Consider the following 22,557-nt stretch of genomic DNA (forward strand, 5'->3'; position numbering starts at 1 on the left):
CACTTTAAATATAAAGTATCTCAGGGACAAATTTTGACATAAATATAAACCCGTGACGTTTCTCTTTAAAGAAGGCTGAAATAAAACAGGACTTTGAGTGCAATTACAATTAAAACATCAGAAGTGCCAGAAACACAAGTTTTGAAGCTATATCAGCCGTGAAGGATGGCAAACAGTGCCTCTCCTGAACAGAATCAAAATCACTGCTCAGCAATCAACAGCAGCATCCCGCTGACACAGGGCAACCTCCCCACACTGACCTTATCTGGAAAGATTCGAGTGACAGTTACTTTCTTCCTTTTTCTACTCTCCACAACTTTCAATGCTTCTTTCTTGTTGAAACTTCAGAAGTGGACTCAAAGGAAAGAGAAAGGGAAAAAACTCTCAAGAATGAAAGTGCTTTTAAAACATTTGACCTTAGCCAACCTGTTGGAGACTCTGATTGTCATGCCACTGGACGGAATGTGGAACATCACTGTGCAATGGTATGCTGGAGAACTCCTCTGCAAAGTCCTCAGCTATCTGAAGCTTTTCTCCATGTACGCCCCCGCCTTCGTGATGGTGGTGATCAGCCTGGACCGCTCCCTGGCCATCACGAGGCCCCTAGCTGTGAAAAGCAACAACAAGCTCGGACAGCTCATGATTGGCTTGGCCTGGCTCCTCAGTAGCATCTTTGCTGGACCACAGGTAAACCAGTATCATAAACTTTTTAGGACATGGAGATCACAGATTTCCTATATAAACTTGAATGAAGGTCTTGTCAAAGGCAGTATTGTATTATCTCTAAGAGCTTGGGTTCTGGAAGTCAGAGTGTGGCATTTAATCCTGGCTCTGCTCTGTTACCTTGCGCGAATGTCTTAACCCCTCTGGGTTTCAGTTCCTTCATTTATAAAATGGAGGTAATGTCTACTTTATGCACCTTTTGTGATGATTAAATGAATAGTGTGTTAAAGTGTCTATCATAATCTCTGGTACCTAGTAAATGCTCCCTGAAAATGTAGCTATTCTCAAATTTGACCTCATCCCCATTCTATTCTTCCATCTACTTTTCCTTTCACTCAGGTTGACATGGTAAATTGAGAGAATCTTTAGGAACAATGAAATTTGCATAGGTAGAAAGTACATATACCTTGTTTTATTTGGGGCTTCTTGAGTCTTCTGTCATTGCAGCTTAGAGAGAACTATACTTGATTAGTATGTTGTTCTGCAGTTTGCAGCTATGTGCGATTGAATAAAGAGGAAATGTGGGAAATCTCAGACTTTTGGAAATTTGAACATTTCCCTGAGGTCGACCTGAGCTTTTCTGGAGGTAGGCTAGACTGTAACATGCTGTTAGAAAAACTATAAGACTGTTGGTTCAGGCAAGGCCCTCTCCTATAGAAAGCAGATATCTCTCCAGACTGTCTTCGTCAGAGGCAACCTGATTGACCTGCAGAATCTGCCTTTTCAACAGTCAGATCTCTGAAGAAAAGGACACATTCTTGAAAAGGACAAAGATCCTTTAATAACAGATGAACAAGTTGTCTCTATGCTTGTAAATGTACTCTATGGTGAACCCAGGGTACAAGGATGTGTCAAGAAGTAAAGTCAGAGTTTACTGTGATTCTCCAAAAACTTGTCACTACAAATGGAAATTTATCTAGACATTCTAAAATGGCCAGGTGGCATAAAAACAAAAAACAAACAAAAACTGTCACACAGGACTCACTAAATAGTGCAAGACATTAAAACCTTCTGGCAACTGTTTGAGCTGGATGGATCATTTTGATGAGGGGCTGCATAATTACTGAGTACTTGTAGGGCATCAGGGATTGTGCTGCGGAAAGGCAGAGAGGGAGAGATGGTCTAACCTAGTTCTTCCCCTTTCCATCTCCTCCTTGCATCCCAGATTTGACTCACCAGTGTTTTGACCTGGCATTCTCCTAAGCTTCCACTCCGTTCCTCCTCTCAGGCCTCTTTTATAACAGGAAGCGTGGCTCTTTCTTGCCAAGTGTTCACATCAGTGTTTCCTAGCTAGTTCCTCTTGTTAAGTGGCCACATACTAACAGACGTTTTGGTCAAGGTTGCAGGAAAAGGACAGAAGATAGACTGTTAAGGTAGTTTTCCATCTAGCCTATGGGTCAGGTTCACTCCAGTTAAGTCTTAGGCCACAGTGAAATTTTGGGGATTCGTTGTTGTTTCTTTTCTCCTTTTCCATCTGTGTGGTATATTTTTAAACAGAATTTTATTTTTAATTTTTAACATTTTTTTGGAGTATAATTACTTTACAAGGGTGTGTTAGTTTCTGCTTTATAACAAAGTGAATCAGTTATACATATACATATGTCCCCATATCTCTTCCCTCTTGCATCTCCCTCCCTCCCACTCTCCCTATCCCACCCCTCTAGGTGGTCACAAAGCACCAAGCTGATCTCCCTGTGCTATGCGGCTGCTTCCCACTAGCTATCCATTTTACATTTGGTAGTGTATATATGTCCATATATACTAGAGAAATGGAAATAGAAACAAAAATAAACAAATGAGACCTAATGAAACTTAAAAGCTTTTGCACAGCAAAGGAAACCATAAACAAGATGAAAAGACAACCCTCAGAATGGGAGAAAATATTTGCAAATGAAGCAACTGACAAAGGATTTATCCCCAAACTTTATGAGCAGCTCATGCAGCTCAATATCAATAAAACAAACAACCCAATCCAAAAAATGGGCAGAAGACCTAAATAGACATTTCTTCAAAGAAGATATACAGATTGCCAACAAACACATGAAAGAATGCTCACCATCACTAATCATTAGAGAAATGCAAATCAAAACTACAATGAGATATCACCTCACACCAGTCAGAATGGCCATCATCAAAAACAATAAATGCTGGAGAGGGTGTGGAGAAAAGGGAACCCTCTTGCACTGTTGGTGGGAATGTAAATTGATACAGCCACTATGGAGAACAGTATGGAGGTTCCTTAAAAAACTAAAAATAGAACTACCATGTGACCCAGCAATCCCACTACTGAGCATATACCCTGAGAAAACCATAATTCAAAAAGAGTCATGTACCACAATGTTCATTGCAGCTCTATTTACAATAGCCAGGACACATAAGCAGAATCTTACTTTTAAAATAAAAGTTATTTATAAGATGATACCTTAATTACACTCCTGCAATATAGCCATTATTTTATTGTTTTATAGTTCTAGTTATCTGTATTTTATTAATAAAATTGACAAGGTGGCTGCGGCAGAATGCTGGGTGTCACAGGGAACATACATAGCTATTCCCTGAAATTTTCCCTTTTAATTCCACTGTGGCCCTTTTCCATGTGCCTTCACTTTAACTGTTTGCCTTAAAATCTACAGTCTTGCTCTCCAGGGTAGTAAATAAAAAGCAACACTTGGCATTCTTTTATGTTTAAAAAAATAGTATTTTATTTATAATAAAATCTGAATATTTGTAACCCTCAAAAAATTTTTTTTTCTCTCTTCCTAGTGCATTTTCTTGCACTAAAAGCTAGATATCTAAATTCTCCTGCCAATTCCTCACTTAACATTTTTTTGTACATCAGTGTGTGTTTTATTGAAGAAGAAATGGGAAAAACCAAAATGCTTTCATTCCCCTGGAAAAAAAGCATATTACAATTATTCTCACAGTGACTGCATATACAAGAATTAGTTTAGCAAATATGTCACTTAAAATGAGGTTGCTTAGCAAAGGCTTATGTTCTGAAGTTTTCCATTGTACTTCTTTAAAGTAGGAGTGCTGTGTATTGTCCAGTTTTCTTAGAAAAGATAAACACAAGTTAGGTTCCTAACATTGAGCCCGGTACTGATGAAACAAAGAAACAGCCCTCACAGAAAGTGTCATTCAGTTGTAGAGACAAAACTTACATAAAATGATTATAACTATGTACCAAAAAGTTTTTAAACGTACTAGAAGTGTAAGAAGAGAGAGAGATGAACAAGAGTTGAAATGGTGAAGGAAGGCTTTAGGGTAAAAGAAGGATGAACTGAGTTTTTAAAGATGAATGAGTTTTGGATGGAAAAAGTAAGCCAAGGATCACATATATTTCTCAGCAAAGGTTGAAAAGTGATTAATTTTCATAGGAGACTTGTTTGGCTGAAGTGAAAGACTGAGAGTTGAGAGTAGCAGGAAATTAGATTTGGTGGTTGCTGTCTTTCCTTTGACCTCATGGCACATTATTTCTTTGTCAGAAAACATTATGATTATGTATTTGTTTGTCTTTTCCACTATGGTATTTGCTCTTACAACAGTGAAGACTGTTATGTTCAACTTAATATTCATAGTACACAATGAGATACCCAACAAAAATAGAAATTTTAAATGTTTGGATACTCCCGTTTCTCTCCAGATCAAGTAGACCTTTCACCTTTTACAAAAAAAAGAAAGAAAGAAAGAAAAAAAAAAGTTTGGATAAATGAATCAATCATTGGGGGTGGAATGGATGTATATAACAGAAGACACCAATATCCAGGGGAAATTCTGAAAATAATGCAGAAGCCATATAGCCTTCATGAGTCCTGTGCAAGGAGTAAAATTTTTTTTTGCTTTTTTTTCTTATTTCCAGTTTTATTGAGAAATAATTGATATACATCACTGTATAAGTTTAAGGGATACAGCATGATAGTTTGATTTACATATATTGTGAAATGATTACCACAATAGGTTCCACTAACATCCATCATCTCATATTGATACAGTAAAAAGAAAAAAAAATTTTCTCCTTGTGATGAGAATGCTTAGGATTTACTCTCAACAACTTTTCTATACATCATACATCAGTGTTAACTGTAGCCATCATGTTGTATATTATTAAAATGATTTTTAACAAAAATGTTTTGAGAAAATTACATAAACCAAATAGAGTGGAGAGAGGCAAAGAAGCCTCTTCAGGTCATCTGGTGATGAGGTAGTTAGGTTGGAGGCTAGGATGGTGTTAGAGGAGGTTGATAGTATTTATGAGGGACTTTTCAACCAAAAAAGCAAAGCTTGGCAACAAATTGGATTTAGGGGGGTTAGTAATAGACCAAAGTAAAATAAAGTTCCAATATTTTTAGCCAAGGAGTTTTAAAACCATTGGAAATAGACAGGTAGGTTGGGAACAGAAGGGTTTGTTTGTTTGTCTGCCTGTCTATTTGTTTGAAGGGGGAGAGAAGGCAGGCTAGTAAAAGAGCTATTTGGAAAGCATTTGGTAATTTGGGATACTGATGCAAATGGAAGTCTAAACAAAAGTCTAAATAAGTCAATTTGTGATAATAACAAACACAAACCCACAATTTCACTTTCTTTTAAAGGACTCTCCCAGAGACTATAAATAAAAAATTGATGTATTAATTCAATTATTTTCATCTAAGTCTATCACAGTAATAACAGAAAGAAAATGCCAAATACTTATCTGTCTTGATGTAATGAAAAGAAAATATGAAATTAATTTCAAATTGTTTAGGAATTTCATGTAATATAGCCTGAGCTCAAATACATTACTCTACCTGAGAGATTTGTGTGAATGTGGGCCACAGAAAATGGTAGTACTCTTTCATTTTGTAAAACAAATGACCCATTTTTGATTTCAGCAACACTTTAAATTTATAAAGCACTTTGCTGAAGTTTCCTGAAAAACCACACAGTCAGAATCTTATTTGGTATTTACATTGACTCTGTGAGGTACATAAAAGCTGTGTTATTGTCTCCATTTCACATATAAGAGAACATACAAAGAGAACCTTGGAAAACAATGTCCTTCAAACTTTTTTGACAGTAACAGAAAGATATACATACTACATAAAGACTTTGTCTCTCTCACACACTTATAACTGAGAAAAGTTTTCATAAAATAAATATTCTACTCTGTTCCATTTCATTTTTTAATGCTGATTACAACCAACTGATGGGTACAACCCGCAGTTTGAAAAGCACTGGTTTAAAGGGATTGTTTGCCCAATGCCACTTGGCCTGTTGGACTCCTGTCTCTTCACTAAGTCCAGTTTATCTTTTTATTATAGCTCTCTGCTCTCTCTCTGAATAAAAGAGGTTTCAACCCTGTGACTAATGTTATGTGTATTTGATGGGGAAGACAAGAGGTAGGGAGGGCTTTTTATTTCCAGACCATGGGATACACAGTGAGTACACCTCACGCTTCACCATGCTCCACGAAGAAGCCCATTGACAAAGGCGCATCCTGTTGTGGCCAATTTACATTGAAAGGATGACTTTTATCTTCATCTTTTGGTGCATATGTTGATATTCTATCACTTGAGTAATTCATACCTAAGTTGAATGAAGAAATAAACTAACGAGCTAGTTGTCACATTGCCAGGAATCTAAGAATTTATGACGTTTTGCTAGAGCTCAGAATGACCAAATTTCAAACTGACCACCTTGTTTTTCCACCTCCTAATAACCTCAGTGTTCTGTGATGATTTGGGGATATATTTTCAGAAGTTTTAGCATAGTGTGGCCAAAATGTCATACTTTTTGCTAGTAATGGAATTTTCTTTTAAAACGGAATTCTATGTAGAGCTTCAGTAAATGAAACAGATATAAGTGGACTTGCTCTGGTCAAATAGGGATAAAGGAGCCCCAGTCCTCTGCTTGGTCATAGTCTCTGAAGACCTCAGATCCCATTGCAAATCTGAAAGGCAATGGGATAGTCAAAATAGCATGGATACTGGATTTAAACAAAGCTGGTTTCAGATCTCAATGCTGTCTCTTACCAGCTATCTGAGTAAATTAGTTAACTAAGTTTAAAAGGGTAATTGTAAAGAATTATAATTCTTTTGTAATTTTCAATTGTAACAAGTAAGAGATATAAAATCATCCAGTACAAGACTATACTTAAACACTCAATGTTCATTCCTTCCTCTTTTCCTATCTTCATTACTTCCTTCATAACAGGGTTTTTGAAGTCAGGAGAAAAAAATAATAAGGAAATATGAGTATGAAAATCAAATAATTATTTAAGAAACAGCAAAGAAAATTGCTTATATAAAGATTACTTCATATTTCTCAAATTATGACATTTATTCTGACTGATAAGTAAATTTGGCCAATATACTCCCTAGTCACCAAGCTGTCCTACTCACTCTGAAAGCTCTATATGCCAGAGCACAATGATTCCACTCTTGGAAGTATCGTGTGTAAAAGCAGGATAAGAAAGGAAGAAAGAGAGGAAGGGTGAGGAAGAAAAGGAAGGGAAAAGAAAGGGAAGGGAAGGGCAAGGGAGAGGAGAGGAGTGGAGGGGAGGCAAGGCAACAAACAGAATCTGAAAGGATTGAAAACCGGCTATGGTTAGGCTAGTAAGTGCATGTTAAGAAGAAAATATTTCCTGAATTAGATGTGTCCATATCTAATTTAAAATAATAAGGTTTGCAATGACAGTCACCTAAGACCACAAGAACTCCAGAGCAGCAAATTATTTGCAGATAGAGTTCACATCATTAGTTTATCTGTGTTACTAGGGTGAATTACACATTGACAGCTTTTTAATTCTATAGGTAACCTAGGCCTGCAGGGAAGATATGGTCATCCCTCAGTGTCCTGGGGGATTGGTTCGTGGATATCCTCCCTCTCCCCCTACCCCACCCCGTGGCTGCAGATAATAAATTTCCCAGATGCTCAAGTTCCTTATATAAAATGGCATAGTATTTGCATGTAACCTACGCACATCCTCCCATATACTTTAAATCTAGATTACTTATAATACCTAATACAGTGTAAATGCTAGGTAAATAATTGTAAATACAATGTAAGTGTTATGTAAATAGTTGCTGGAGCTTGGCAAATTCAAGTTTTGCTTTCTGGAACTTTCTGAAATTTTTTTTCCAAATATTTTTCCATCTGCAGTTGGTTGAATCTGCAGATGTGGAACCCACAGATTTGGAGGGTCTGTTGTATATGAGCAATCCTTTATTCTTTGGTGTGAAGACATGTGGTCTGAATAAATGTGGAGGCTTGCCTGTTACATACAGAATTTACAGGGCTAGAATGCACTTCTGAACTTGACAAGCAGTTTAAATTCAATAAATACTCGTTACACATGTACAATATGCCCCAAACAGTACTGGAACATAGTAATAGCATGCTAATAGCAAAAATAACAATAATGATGATGATTTTGATAAATAATAGTTATTCAGTACATAAATATGTGCCAGGAACTGTGCTAAATGCTTCTGTGGGGTTTTTAAAATATTTATTTATTTATTTAGCTGTGCCAGGTCTTAGTTGAGGCACGAGGGATCTTCTTTGCCGCCTGCGGGATCTCTAGTTGCAGCATGCGGGATGAGGGATCTTTTAGTTGCAGCATGCAGAATCTAGTTTGAACGTGGGCTCCTTGCATTGGGAGTGCAGAGTCTTAACCACTGGACCACCAGGCAAGTCCCTCTTCTGTATTGTGTTTTTGTTTTGTCTTGTTTTGTTTTTTTCAACCATGCTGCACGACTTGAGGGGTCTCAGCTCCCCGAACAGGGATTGCATCCAGGCCGCAGCAGTAAAAGCCCAGAATCCTAACCACTAGGCCACCAGGGAACTCCCTCCTGTGTTCGTTACTTCATGTAAGGCTCCCAATAACCGTATAAATTAGATACAATTATTATCTTTATTTTATTCATGAATAAACTAAGATTATGAATGCAATGTAACATGGCCAAGATTACCATCTAGTAAGTGGAGATGTCAGTACATCCAGTTAGCTCCATACCCAGAGTTTTTAATGACTACAATATATCGCACTATACAATATTGTCTATTTTCTTTCTTCCTGTAGGAGGCTGAAGAAGAAAAAGACAGGAAAATCTTAAGGTGAGAATAGATAGTTAAGAGATATCAGAGGGACGGACTTCCCTGGTGGCGCAGTGGTTAAGAATCTGCCTGTCGATGCAGGGGACAAGGTTTGATCCCTGGTCCAGGAAGATCCTACATGCCATGGAGCAACTAAGCCTATGTGCCACAACTACTGAAGCCAGTGCACCTAGAGCCCATGCTCTGCAACAAGAGAAGCCACCGCAATGAGAAGCCCGCGCACCACAACAAAGAGTAGCCCCCGCTTGCCACAGCTAGAGAAAAGCCTGTGCGCAGCAACGAAATCCCAAAGCAGACAAAAATTAATTAATTTAAAAAAAAGACCCTTACAAATTATTAAAAAAAGAAGAGAGAGAGAGATATCAGAGGGTCTTCCCTGGCAGTCCAACAGTTAAGACTCTGTGCTCCCAATGCAGGGGGCACAGGTTCAATCCCTGATCAGGGAACTAAGATCTCACATGCCCCATGGCACGGCCAAAAAACACAGACAGACACACACACACATATATATCATATATATGAGATACATATTTATAAGTTGTGTGCCTCTAAATTTTTATTTTAATAATGATTATAATTTACATAGTGTTGTGTGCCAGGCACTACTCTAAGTACAAGTATTCACTTGTTATTGTCATGACAGCTCCTAGAGGCAGATACTATTAATATCTCCCTTTTATAGATGAGAGGAACCTGAAGCACATCATCTAAAGTTAATCACCTTTGGAAAAGATTAGGTCATGTTGTCACTAGCGTGGGTAAGGTGAAGGTTAAAAGTAATATGTTATGAGGAATAGCATCTGCAAGGACTGTAAATATGGAAAACAGATTGCTATTGTTGAGGGCAAAATAAAGCAAGCACTGATGAGAACTGGGGCCAGGCATGAGAGTAAATAAACATAAAGAAATTTAAAAAATATGATCCAAGGACAAAAGAACCACAGGAAGTAAAGTGGAACCTTATATTAATCATTCAAATGAACATGGCCTTGGAGCTGAAAATAAACGGAACCAAGCCTAAAACAAATTAATTTATGGACAAGTAAGATTCTGAATTTTCATAACACTATACATCTCCTTTGGAACTTATCACAGTCTAACTTGTATTACAGATGTCACATACATGCTATATCTCCCCTACCAAAAATTTAATTCCCTGATGGCAGGATATATGTAGGTCATCTTTTACAACAGAGTGTTCCTAGTATAGTTTTTTGACCAAGGAGTTGCTTTAAAAACTAGCATTTGTTACATAAATAAAGATGACAACCAAATTCAAATCATAGTACTATAAAGTCAATTTTGTTGAAAGCTTCATCGTTATAACTTAAAAACGTGAAATATTAAAGTGAAAATGTGACCCAGTGCAGAGCAGAAAATCAAATTCAGGTCATCTGGTTCCAAGGCTGATTGGAGAGGTAGAGAGAAAAAGATTTTTAAGAAATATAGGACTCTTGGATTCTATGCGAAGGAACTCTTCCAAGGATTTCAACTCACAACACCTGTTGAGTCAAATTCAAACTGAACTTTAAATAAGGTCAGTTTGCAAAGAAGTATGGAAAAACTGAAAGGGTCACTTTGTAATGTGGAAAAAGTTGGTCTGGATCATAAAATAGAATTAGCTGAATGTATGTCGTTTCGACTTAAGGTAGATAATATGATCATTGGCGTCCTCTAGTGGATTGATTTTTAAATTCTTTTTTGCCCTAGACGCTGAAAAGATCTGAAACTGAAAATCAACATTTTAACTACAAATAAAAGAAATAGGTTTATATTTTGTATTATACTTACTTACATTTTATTACATTTGTATATATTTTATTATATTTTACATTTAGTAAAAGTTTTCTACTCTACAAGCAAAGAGGAAAAACAGTATTTTTTTTAAGGCATAATCTACTCCCACTCCAGCCCTCCCCAAAAGCAAAGAAATTCTGGGCCTATTAAGTTAATTAAATGTACTTCAAATTTACTAATTTAATAAAAACTAATGAAAAGGTATACTCTCCCTCATTTGCTTAAAAAATCCTGTAACATTTTTGCTTGAATTAACTTGCTATCAGTTTTTAAGTGCTTGGGCACTCTTTTCATTTTAATGTTTCATGGGAAAACGAAGTTTTTCAGTAGAAAATCTTGGAAATGACGAAGTCAGAAATGTGCTTGACGGATGGGGAAAGGATAAATAAATGTCCACTAGAACTTGTTTTTGAAAACCACTTGCAACGTTTCCTTAATAGTTAACTCAACTTGTTCTTTTTTTAACATAATTTCACATTTAGAGAAAGGTTGCAAGAATCATACAAAGATTTCTAGGATACCTTTCCCTTGGGTTCCCCAAATATTAACATTTTACTACATTTGTTTATTTGCCTTATTCTCTCTCTTGTGTACATTTTTTTCTGGATTGTTTAAAAGTAAGTTCAGACATGACGTCCCTTTCAATACTTCATTGTGTTTTTTCTAGCACATAACCACAGTACTAATTATCAAAATCAGGAAATTATCACTAATACAGTGCTATTTTTTATCTATATACCTTATCCATATCTCATTCGCTGTCTCAATAATATCCCTTTTAGCAAAAGAAAATCCAAGATTATGTGAGGGATTCAGTTGCCATGTCTTTTTAGTCTCCTTTAAACTGGAACCATTCCTTGGTCTTACTTTGAATTTCATGATGCTAACATTTTTGAAGAGTGCAGGCCAATTATTTTGTAGAATGCCCCTCAATTTGAGTTCGTCTGATGTTTGCTCGTGGGTAGATTCAGGTTATGCACTTGTCGACTGAAAAAAAATGTACAGCCTAAAAGTTAAGAATTATGTTTTATTCAGTAGATTTTCTGAGGACGTAAGCCCAGAAGACAGCCTCTCAGATAACTCTGAGGGACTATTCCCAAGAAGCAAGGGAGGAGCCAGGATGTATAGGTTGTTTTGCAACAAAAACCAGGTAGTCGGAACATCAAAAGATTATTGTTAATTAAAGAAAAATGATATATCTCAAGTTAATGAATTTAGTGCTTTTCTAAGTATGGGAAGGTGCAAGAGTCCAGACTTATTGAAATCATCCCTTTGAAATGCACCTTAACTATCTAGAGCCAGTATCCTGCCTTTTTCCATCCTGATGCCCTCAGTGTGCACAGTCGGGGGTGGCTGCAGGGGCTATGGCTTGATGGCCACAACATTCTTTGTTTACTGATATGGTAGGTGACATTCTTCATCCACAAACTTTTAGCAAAAAATACCTAAGAGGTGACACTTTCTTCGCAGCATATTCTAGAAGGAAGCAGAAGCTGTCGATTGGTCCCATTATTGGCAATGTTAATTATTTGGTTATTTCTCGACTAGTAAAGTTATTATTTTATAATAACGTTATAATGACATGTATCCTGCAGGTAGATACTTTGAGATGATATAAACAAACTACTCTCCTCAAACTTACACCCATATTTTTACCATCTATTGGTGATTCTTGCCTGAATCAATTATTATTATAGTGATTACAAAATGGTAATCACTACTTCCACTATACCTTTTACATTTATTAATTGACTTTCTACAGTAAAGAGCTTTTTCCTCTCCCCATTTATTTGTCGTTGTTGGTTTGTAATTTACATCAACATGGAGTCAAGGTTTCTTTCTTTATTCTATAGTTTATCATTGTTTTCTATCAGTGTTTGTTTGTTTTCATGCTTAAACTATCCCAGATTTGGCCAACTGAAGCTCTTTCAAGCTGGTGCCTGAACATTTTTCACATGCTCCATCATTCTCTGGGCATTTCCTGACTTTTCAGCACAACAGCTGTTCCAAGGACATATTGTACTTTGCTTTCCCCAGCCTTGAGATCACCCATTTCTCCAGTTAGGTCTGGTTCCTTCTGATAGAGAATGATACTTAGAAAACAAGATCTGGGTGCTGCAGTGCTGGGTGTGCTCATTGCTACTCAGATGTCATTATTCCTAGGCTCTCTCCACAGGCAGAGCTGGAATAAATGTATTTATGTGTACACACGCGCGCGCGCGCACACACACACACACACACACATAAATTACCCTTACTCTTTCTTTAGAATTGTACAGCACCCCATTGTGTGGCCAACTGTAGTTTATTCAGTTACTATTCAATGAATTGTTATTTAGATTATTTTCAATGTTTTTCAGTTATAAGCAATGCATCAATGGTTAATCTTGTGCATATGTATTTTCATATAATGGAAGTAGGGGTGTATCTTCAGGGTAAATTCCTGAATGTCAGATTGCTGAGTCAAAGGTAAATGCATATGTAGTTATGCTAGTTATTGCCAAATTCCCCTCCTTAATGGTTGTACCAATTTGCATTCCCATTAGCAATGTATGAGTCCCTGTTTCCCTACAGCCTTACCATGAAAGTGTGCTACTATTATTTTTTTAATTTTGCCAATCTTGATAGTAGAAGATGGCATATCATTGTAGCCTTAATTGGTTGGCACTGCTCTCATAAGTGAGGTTGAACGTCTTTTCATATGATTAAGGGCCACTGTTATATCTTTTCTGTGAACTGTCTGTTCATGTTTTATGACCATTTTAATGAGATTTCGTCTCAAAAATAAAATCTAAATTTGTATTTTGAGGGTATATTCTAAATACCAGACACAGTTTTATGTGCTGAGGATATAACAATAAAATCACTTGCAAAATCACTCGCAAGAAGTTTACTCAGCATAATAGCATCTGAAATTGAAATACAAACAAGGTTTAAATCTTTGGTTGATGATTGTGCTGCAAGGTTGAAATAATTGCAAAAGAAATCCAAAATCCTACAGATCCATTCACATTACCCAAACATATTTTAAGTAAAAATCCACTTATAACTTTTTGTAGAAATGCCAAAAGAATATCAAGATACTTAGCAGTTGCTTTGGGCAACAACATGTTAGAACGCTAGCAGAATACAGAAGAGAAAACTTTCAAGACAACTTGCAAATACTGTTTGAAAATAAGCAACATCACTTTTTAAAAAATTTTCTTATACAGTTATACATCTTCAGGATGATCCATTTAGAAGATGACTCTGGAGAGACAGAAGGTTTCTCTCAATGTGTAACACACTGCAGTTTTCCACAATGGTGGCATCAAGCCTTTTATAACTTTTTCACCTTCACCTGCCTCTTCATCATCCCTCTTCTCATCATGTTGATCTGCAATGCAAAAATCATCTTCACCCTGACAAGCGTCCTTCATCAGGATCCCCACAGTATGTATTCCTTAGATTTGGTGTTAATTGGGGGTAGACAGCTTTTAACAGCAATACTCAAAGCACAGAAGCAGAGTGGCACTTACGATGCGCTAGATACTGTTCTAAGCATTTTACGTATATTAATTAACTCTTTTAATATTCAGAATCAACCCATGAGGCAATACTTTTATTATCCCCAATTTAGATATGAGGTAATTTAATACTCCCAATATTATAAATTTGCAGCATGAAATTAAAAATGAAAGGACAGTTACTCCAATTACCCGATAGAAGCATTGGCAACTTGTTCCTGCTGGTCCATCACAAAGCTCTATCAAACACCTAATGTCTAGAATGTAGCAAAGTACAACTCGTTAAATGGTAGCCAATAGACTTGTTAAAGTTAAGCTTTTCTGTATCACATTCAAATCTCCTGTACCCACAAAATGTATCCACACACTATGCACATTTGTGTGTTGAGTATGCGAACTTGAACGTGTAATTGACTATTTCACCTTTAACTTCACAGATGCAGTTGTGCCTTTGCTTTAAGAATCTGGCGCATTCTCAAATACTAAAATTTATGAATTTTTAAAATTTTATATTGTAGTATAGTTGATTAACAATGCTGTGTTAGTTTCAGATGTACAGCAAAGTGATTCAGTTATACATATACATGTATCTATTCTTTTTCAAATTCTTTTCCCATTTAGGTTATTACAGAGTATTGAGCACAGTTCCCTGTGCTATATAGCAGGTCCTTGTTGGTTATCTATCTTGTTTGTTTTTAACTGGGGTATAGTTGCTTTACAATGTTGTGTTAATTTCTGCGGTACAGTGAAGTGAATTAGCAATATGTATACATATATCCTCTCTTTTTTGGGTTTCCTTCCCATTTAGGATACCACAGAGCATTGAGTAGAGTTCCCTGTGCTACACAGCAGGTTCTCATTAGTTATCTACTTTATACATATTAGTGTATATATGTCAATCCCAGTCTCCCAATTCATTTCACCTTGGTGTCCATACATTTCTTCTGTACAGCTGGGTCTCTATTTCTGCCTTGCAAGTAGGTTCATCTGCACCATCTTTCTAGATTCCACATATATGCATTAATATACAATATTTGTTTTTCTTTTTCTGACTTACTTTACTCTGTATGACAGTCTCTAGGTCCATCCATGTCTCTGCAAATGATCCAATTTCATTCCTTTTTATGGAGTTCAAGTCCTGGCTATTATAAATAGTGCTGCAATAAACATTGGGGTGCTTGTGTCTTTTTAAATTATGGCTTTCTCAGGGTATATGCCCAGTAGTGGGATTGCTGGGTCACATGGTACTTCTATTTTTAGTTTTTAAGGAACCTCCACTGTTCTCCATAGTGGCTCTATCAATTTACATTCCCACCAATAGTGCAAGGGGGTTCCCTTTTCTCCATACCCTCTCCAGCACTTATTGTTTGTAGATTTTTTTGATGATGGCAATTCTGACCAATGTGAGGTGATACCTTACTGTAGTTTTGATTAGCATTTCTCTAATAATTAGTGATATTGAGCATCTTTTTCATGTGCCTCTTGGTCATCTGTATGTCTTCTTTGGAGAAATGTCTGTTTGGGTCTTCCTCTCATTTTTTGATTGGGTTGTTCGTTTTCTGATATTGAGCTGCATGAGCTGTTTGTATATTTTGGAGATTAATCCCTTGTCAGTTGCTTCGTTTGCAAATATTTTCTCCCATTCTGAGGGTTGTCTTTTGGTCTTGTCTATTGTTTCCTTTGCTGGGCAAAAGCTTTTAAGTTTCATTAGGTCCCATTTGTATATGTTTGTTTTTATTTTCACTACTCTAGGAGGTGGGCCAAAAAAGATCTTGCTGTAATTTATGTCAAAGAGTGTTCTTCCTAATTTTCCTCTAAGAGGTTTATATTGTCCACTCACATTTAGGTCTTTAATCCATTTTGAATTTATTTTTGTGTATGGTGTTAGGGAATATCTATTTTAAATATAGCAGTGTGTACATGTCAATCCCAAACTCCCAATCTATCCCTTCCCCCTACCCTTCCACTATGATAACCATAAGGTTGTTCTCTAAGTTTGTGAGTCTGTTTCTATTTTGTAAATAACTTCAATTGTTTCAGGTTTTTTTAGAATCCACATATAAGCAATATCATATGATATTTGTCTTTCTTTGTCTGACTTACTTCACTTAGTATGATAATCTCCAGGTCCATCCATGTTGCTGCAAATGGCATTATTTTATTTTTTTAATGGCTAATATTCCATTGTACATATGTACCACATCTTCTTTATCCATTCATCTGTCGATGGACATTTAGATAGCTTCCATGTCTTGGCTATTGTAAACAGCACTGCAATGAATATCGGGGTGCATGTATCCTTTTGAACCATGTTTTTCTCTGGATATATGCCCAGGAGTGGGATTACTGGATCATATGGTAGTTCTATTTTTAGTTTTCTAAGGAACCTCCATACTCTTCTCCATAGTGGCTGTATCAATTTACATTCCCACCAGTAGTGCAAGAGGGTTCCCTTTTCTCCACACCCTCTCCAGCATTTATTATTTGTAGACTGATGATGGCCATTCTGACTGGTGTAAAGTGATATTTCATTGTAGTTCTGATTTGCATTTCTCTAATAATTAGCCATGTTGAGCATCTTTTCATGTGCCTCATGGCTATCTGTATGTCTTCTTTGGAGAAATGTTTATTTAGGTATTCTGACCAGTTTGTGAGGGGTCATTTGTTTTTTTGATGTTGAGCCACATGAGCTGCTTGTAAATTTTAGAGATTAATCCCTTGTTGGTTGCATCACTTGCAAAAATTTTCTCCCATTCTAAGGGTTGTCTTTTCATTTTGTTTATGGTTTCCTTTGCTGTGCAAAAGCCTTTGAGTTATTTAGGTCCCATTTGGTTATTTTGTTTTTATTTACATTACTCTAGGAGATGGACTGAAAAAGATATTGCTATGATTTACATAAAAGAGTGTTCTGCCTATGTTTTCCTCTAGGAGTTTTAAAGTATCTGGCCTTACATTTAGGTATGTAATCCATTTTGAGTTTATTTTTGTGTATAGTGTTAAAGAATGTTCTGAGTTCATTCTTTTACACGTGGCTGTCCAATTTTCCCAGCACCACTTATTGAAGAGACTAATTTTTCTCCACTGTATACTCTTGCCTCCTTTGTCATAAATTAACTGACCAAAGGTGTGTGGGTTTATTTTTGGCCTTTCTATCCTGTTCCATTGATCTATATGTCTGTTTTTGTTCCCATACCAGGTTTTGATTACTGTACCTTTGTAGAATACTCTGAAGTCAGGGAGCCTGATTCCTCCAGCTCTGTTTTTCTTTCTCAAGATTGCTTTGGTTATTCAGGGTATTTTTGTTTTCCATACAAATTTAAAAATTTTTTGTTCTAGTTCTGTGAAAAATGCCATTGGTACATTGATAGGGATTGCACTGAATCTGTAGATTGCCTTGGGTAGTAGAGTCATTTTGACTATACTGATTCTTCCAGTCCAAGAACACGGTATATCTGTCCATCTGTTTGTGTCATCTTTGATTCGTTTCAGCAGTGTCTAAGTTTTCAGAGTACAGTTTTTTTGCCTCTTTAGGTAGGTTTATTCTTAGGTATTTTATTCTTTTTTATGCTATGGTAAATGGGATTCTTTCTTTAATTTCTATTTCTGAAATTTCATTGTTAGTTTATAGAAATTCAACAGATTTCCGTGTATTAATTTTTTAACATGTTTATTAGAGTATAATTGCTTTACATTGCTGTGTTAGTTTCTGCTGTATAACAAAGTGAATCAGTTATACATATACATGTCTCCCCATATTTCCTCCCTCTTGCGTCTCCCTCCCACACTCCCTATCCCACCACTCTAGGTGGTCACAAAGCACCGAGCAGATATCCCTGTGCTATACAGCTGCTTCCCACTAGCTATCTATTTTACATTTGGTAGCATATATATGTCCATGCCACTCTCTCACTTCGTCCCAGCTTACCCTTCCCATACCCCATGTCCTCAAGTCCATTCTCTACATCTTCATCTTTATTCCTGTCCTATGCTTAGATTCATCAGAATCTTTTTTTTCTTAGATTCCATATATATGTGTTAGCATACAGTATTTGTTTTTCTTTCTGACTTACGTCACTCTGTATGACAGACTCTAGGTTCATCCACCTCACTACAAAAACTCGATTTCATTTCTCCTTATGGTTAAGTAATATTCCATTGTATATATGTGCCACATCTTCTTTATCCATTCATCTGTCAATGGACTCTTAGGTTGCTTCCATGTCGTGGCTATTGTAAATAGAGCTGTAATGAACATTGTGGTACATGACTCTTTTTGAATTATAGTTTTCTAAGGGTATATTCCCAGTAGTGGGATTGCTGGGTCACATGGTAGTTCTTTTTTAGTTTTTTAAGGAACCTCCACAGTGTTCTACATAGTGGCTGTATCAATTTACATTCCCACCAACAATGCAAGAGGTTTCCCTTTTCTCCACACCCTCTCCAGCATTTATTGTTTGTAGATTTTTTGATGATGGCCATTCTGACTTCTGTGAGATGATACCTCATTGTAGCTTTGATTTGCATTTCTCTAATGGTTGGTGATGTTGAGCATCCTTTCATGTGTTTGTAATTTTAAATATAGCAGTGTGTACATGTCAATCCCAAACTCCCAATCTATCCCTTCCCCCTACCCTTCCACTATGATAACCATAAGGTTGTTCTCTAAGTTTGTGAGTCTGTTTCTATTTTGTAAATAACTTCAATTGTTTCAGGTTTTTTTAGAATCCACATATAAGCAATATCATATGATATTTGTCTTTCTTTGTCTGACTTACTTCACTTAGTATGATAATCTCCAGGTCCATCCATGTTGCTGCAAATGGCATTATTTTATTTTTTTAATGGCTAATATTCCATTGTACATATGTACCACATCTTCTTTATCCATTCATCTGTCGATGGACATTTAGATAGCTTCCATGTCTTGGCTATTGTAAACAGCACTGCAATGAATATCGGGGTGCATGTATCCTTTTGAACCATGTTTTTCTCTGGATATATGCCCAGGAGTGGGATTACTGGATCATATGGTAGTTCTATTTTTAGTTTTCTAAGGAACCTCCATACTCTTCTCCATAGTGGCTGTATCAATTTACATTCCCACCAGTAGTGCAAGAGGGTTCCCTTTTCTCCACACCCTCTCCAGCATTTATTATTTGTAGACTGATGATGGCCATTCTGACTGGTGTAAAGTGATATTTCATTGTAGTTCTGATTTGCATTTCTCTAATAATTAGCCATGTTGAGCATCTTTTCATGTGCCTCATGGCTATCTGTATGTCTTCTTTGGAGAAATGTTTATTTAGGTATTCTGACCAGTTTGTGAGGGGTCATTTGTTTTTTTGATGTTGAGCCACATGAGCTGCTTGTAAATTTTAGAGATTAATCCCTTGTTGGTTGCATCACTTGCAAAAATTTTCTCCCATTCTAAGGGTTGTCTTTTCATTTTGTTTATGGTTTCCTTTGCTGTGCAAAAGCCTTTGAGTTATTTAGGTCCCATTTGGTTATTTTGTTTTTATTTACATTACTCTAGGAGATGGACTGAAAAAGATATTGCTATGATTTACATAAAAGAGTGTTCTGCCTATGTTTTCCTCTAGGAGTTTTAAAGTATCTGGCCTTACATTTAGGTATGTAATCCATTTTGAGTTTATTTTTGTGTATAGTGTTAAAGAATGTTCTGAGTTCATTCTTTTACACGTGGCTGTCCAATTTTCCCAGCACCACTTATTGAAGAGACTAATTTTTCTCCACTGTATACTCTTGCCTCCTTTGTCATAAATTAACTGACCAAAGGTGTGTGGGTTTATTTTTGGCCTTTCTATCCTGTTCCATTGATCTATATGTCTGTTTTTGTTCCCATACCAGGTTTTGATTACTGTACCTTTGTAGAATACTCTGAAGTCAGGGAGCCTGATTCCTCCAGCTCTGTTTTTCTTTCTCAAGATTGCTTTGGTTATTCAGGGTATTTTTGTTTTCCATACAAATTTAAAAATTTTTTGTTCTAGTTCTGTGAAAAATGCCATTGGTACATTGATAGGGATTGCACTGAATCTGTAGATTGCCTTGGGTAGTAGAGTCATTTTGACTATACTGATTCTTCCAGTCCAAGAACACGGTATATCTGTCCATCTGTTTGTGTCATCTTTGATTCGTTTCAGCAGTGTCTAAGTTTTCAGAGTACAGTTTTTTTGCCTCTTTAGGTAGGTTTATTCTTAGGTATTTTATTCTTTTTTATGCTATGGTAAATGGGATTCTTTCTTTAATTTCTATTTCTGAAATTTCATTGTTAGTTTATAGAAATTCAACAGATTTCCGTGTATTAATTTTTTAACATGTTTATTAGAGTATAATTGCTTTACATTGCTGTGTTAGTTTCTGCTGTATAACAAAGTGAATCAGTTATACATATACATGTCTCCCCATATTTCCTCCCTCTTGCGTCTCCCTCCCACACTCCCTATCCCACCACTCTAGGTGGTCACAAAGCACCGAGCAGATATGCCTGTGCTATACAGCTGCTTCCCACTAGCTATCTATTTTACATTTGGTAGCATATATATGTCCATGCCACTCTCTCACTTCGTCCCAGCTTACCCTTCCCATACCCCATGTCCTCAAGTCCATTCTCTACATCTTCATCTTTATTCCTGTCCTATGCTTAGATTCATCAGAATCTTTTTTTTCTTAGATTCCATATATATGTGTTAGCATACAGTATTTGTTTTTCTTTCTGACTTACGTCACTCTGTATGACAGACTCTAGGTTCATCCACCTCACTACAAAAACTCGATTTCATTTCTCCTTATGGTTAAGTAATATTCCATTGTATATATGTGCCACATCTTCTTTATCCATTCATCTGTCAATGGACTCTTAGGTTGCTTCCATGTCGTGGCTATTGTAAATAGAGCTGTAATGAACATTGTGGTACATGACTCTTTTTGAATTATAGTTTTCTAAGGGTATATTCCCAGTAGTGGGATTGCTGGGTCACATGGTAGTTCTTTTTTAGTTTTTTAAGGAACCTCCACAGTGTTCTACATAGTGGCTGTATCAATTTACATTCCCACCAACAATGCAAGAGGTTTCCCTTTTCTCCACACCCTCTCCAGCATTTATTGTTTGTAGATTTTTTGATGATGGCCATTCTGACTTCTGTGAGATGATACCTCATTGTAGCTTTGATTTGCATTTCTCTAATGGTTGGTGATGTTGAGCATCCTTTCATGTGTTTGTTGGCAATCCGTATATCTTCTTTGAAGAAATGTCTATTTAGGTCTTCTGCCCATTTTTGGATTGGGTTATTTGTTTCATTGATATTGAGCTGCATGAGCTGCTTATAAATTTTGGAGATTAATCCTTTGTCAGTTGCTTCATTGTAAATATTTTCTCCAATTCTGAGGGTTGTCTTTTCTTATTGTTTATGGTTTCCTTTGCTGGGCAAAAGCTTTTAAGTTTCATTAGGTCCCATTTGTTTATTTTTGCTTTTACTTCCATTACTCTAGGAGGTGGATCCAAAAAGATCTTGCTGTGGTTTATGTCAAAGAGTGTTCTTCCTATGTTTTCCTCCAAGAGTTTTATAGTGTCAGGTCTTATTTAGGTCTCTAATCCATTTTGAATTTATTTTTCTGTATGGTGTTAGGGAGTGTTCTAATGTCATTCTTTTACATGTAACTGTCCAGATCTCCCAGCATCACTTATTGAAGAGACTGTCTCTTCTCCATTGTATATCCTTGCCTCCGTTGTCATAGATTAGTTGACCATAGGTGCATGGGTTTATCTCTGGGCTTTCTATCCTTTTCCATTGATCTATATTTCTGTTTCTGTGCCAGTACCATATTGTCTTGATTACTGTAGCTTTGTAGTAAAGTCTGAAGTCAGGGAGTCTGATTCCTCCACCTCCGCTTTTTTCCTTCAAGACTTCTTTGGCTATTCAGGGTCTTTTGTGTCTCCATACAAATTGTGAAACTTTTTGTTCTCGTTCTGTGAAAAATGCCATTGGTAGTTTCATTGGGATGGCATTGAATCTGTAGATTGCTTTGTGTGGTATAGTCATTTTCACAATATTGATTCTTCCAATCCAGGAACATGGTATATCTCTCCATCTGTTTGTATCATCTGTAATTTCTTTCATCAGTGTCTTATAGTTTTCTGCATACAGGTCTTCTGTCTCCTTAGGTAGGCTTATTCCTGGGCATTTTATTATTTTTGTTGCAATGGTAAAGAGAAGTGTTTCCTTAATTTCTCTTTCACATTTTTCATCATTAAAGTATAGGAATGCAAGATACTTCTGTGCATTAATTTTGTATCCTGCTACTTTACCAAGTTCATTGATTAGCTCTAGTAGTTTTCTGGTAGCATCTTTAGGATTCTCTATGTAAAGTATCATGCCATCTGCAAACAGTTACACCTTTACTTGTTCTTTTCTGATTTGGA

At 36.4% G+C, this 22,557-nt stretch overlaps 1 protein-coding gene across 2 annotated transcripts in view; it reads left to right on the forward strand.

Annotated features, from left to right (window-relative positions):
- GNRHR (gonadotropin releasing hormone receptor) overlaps positions 1-22,557 on the forward strand; it is a 25,379-nt gene continuing 2,822 nt past the window's right edge. The window contains exons 1-2 of one of the 2 annotated variants that reach the window (XM_024747743.1): positions 1-687; positions 13,824-14,043. In XM_024747743.1, coding sequence (XP_024603511.1) covers positions 166-687; positions 13,824-14,043 — 742 coding nt within the window. In that variant the 5' untranslated portion in view covers positions 1-165. The remainder of the gene's footprint in view (positions 688-13,823; positions 14,044-22,557) is intronic. The other variant, XM_024747744.1, reaches the window with a different exon arrangement.

Source organism: Neophocaena asiaeorientalis, unplaced genomic scaffold (assembly GCF_003031525.2).
Source record: "Neophocaena asiaeorientalis asiaeorientalis breed wild unplaced genomic scaffold, Neophocaena_asiaeorientalis_V1.1 scaffold429, whole genome shotgun sequence".
Lineage (NCBI taxonomy): Eukaryota > Metazoa > Chordata > Mammalia > Artiodactyla > Phocoenidae > Neophocaena > Neophocaena asiaeorientalis.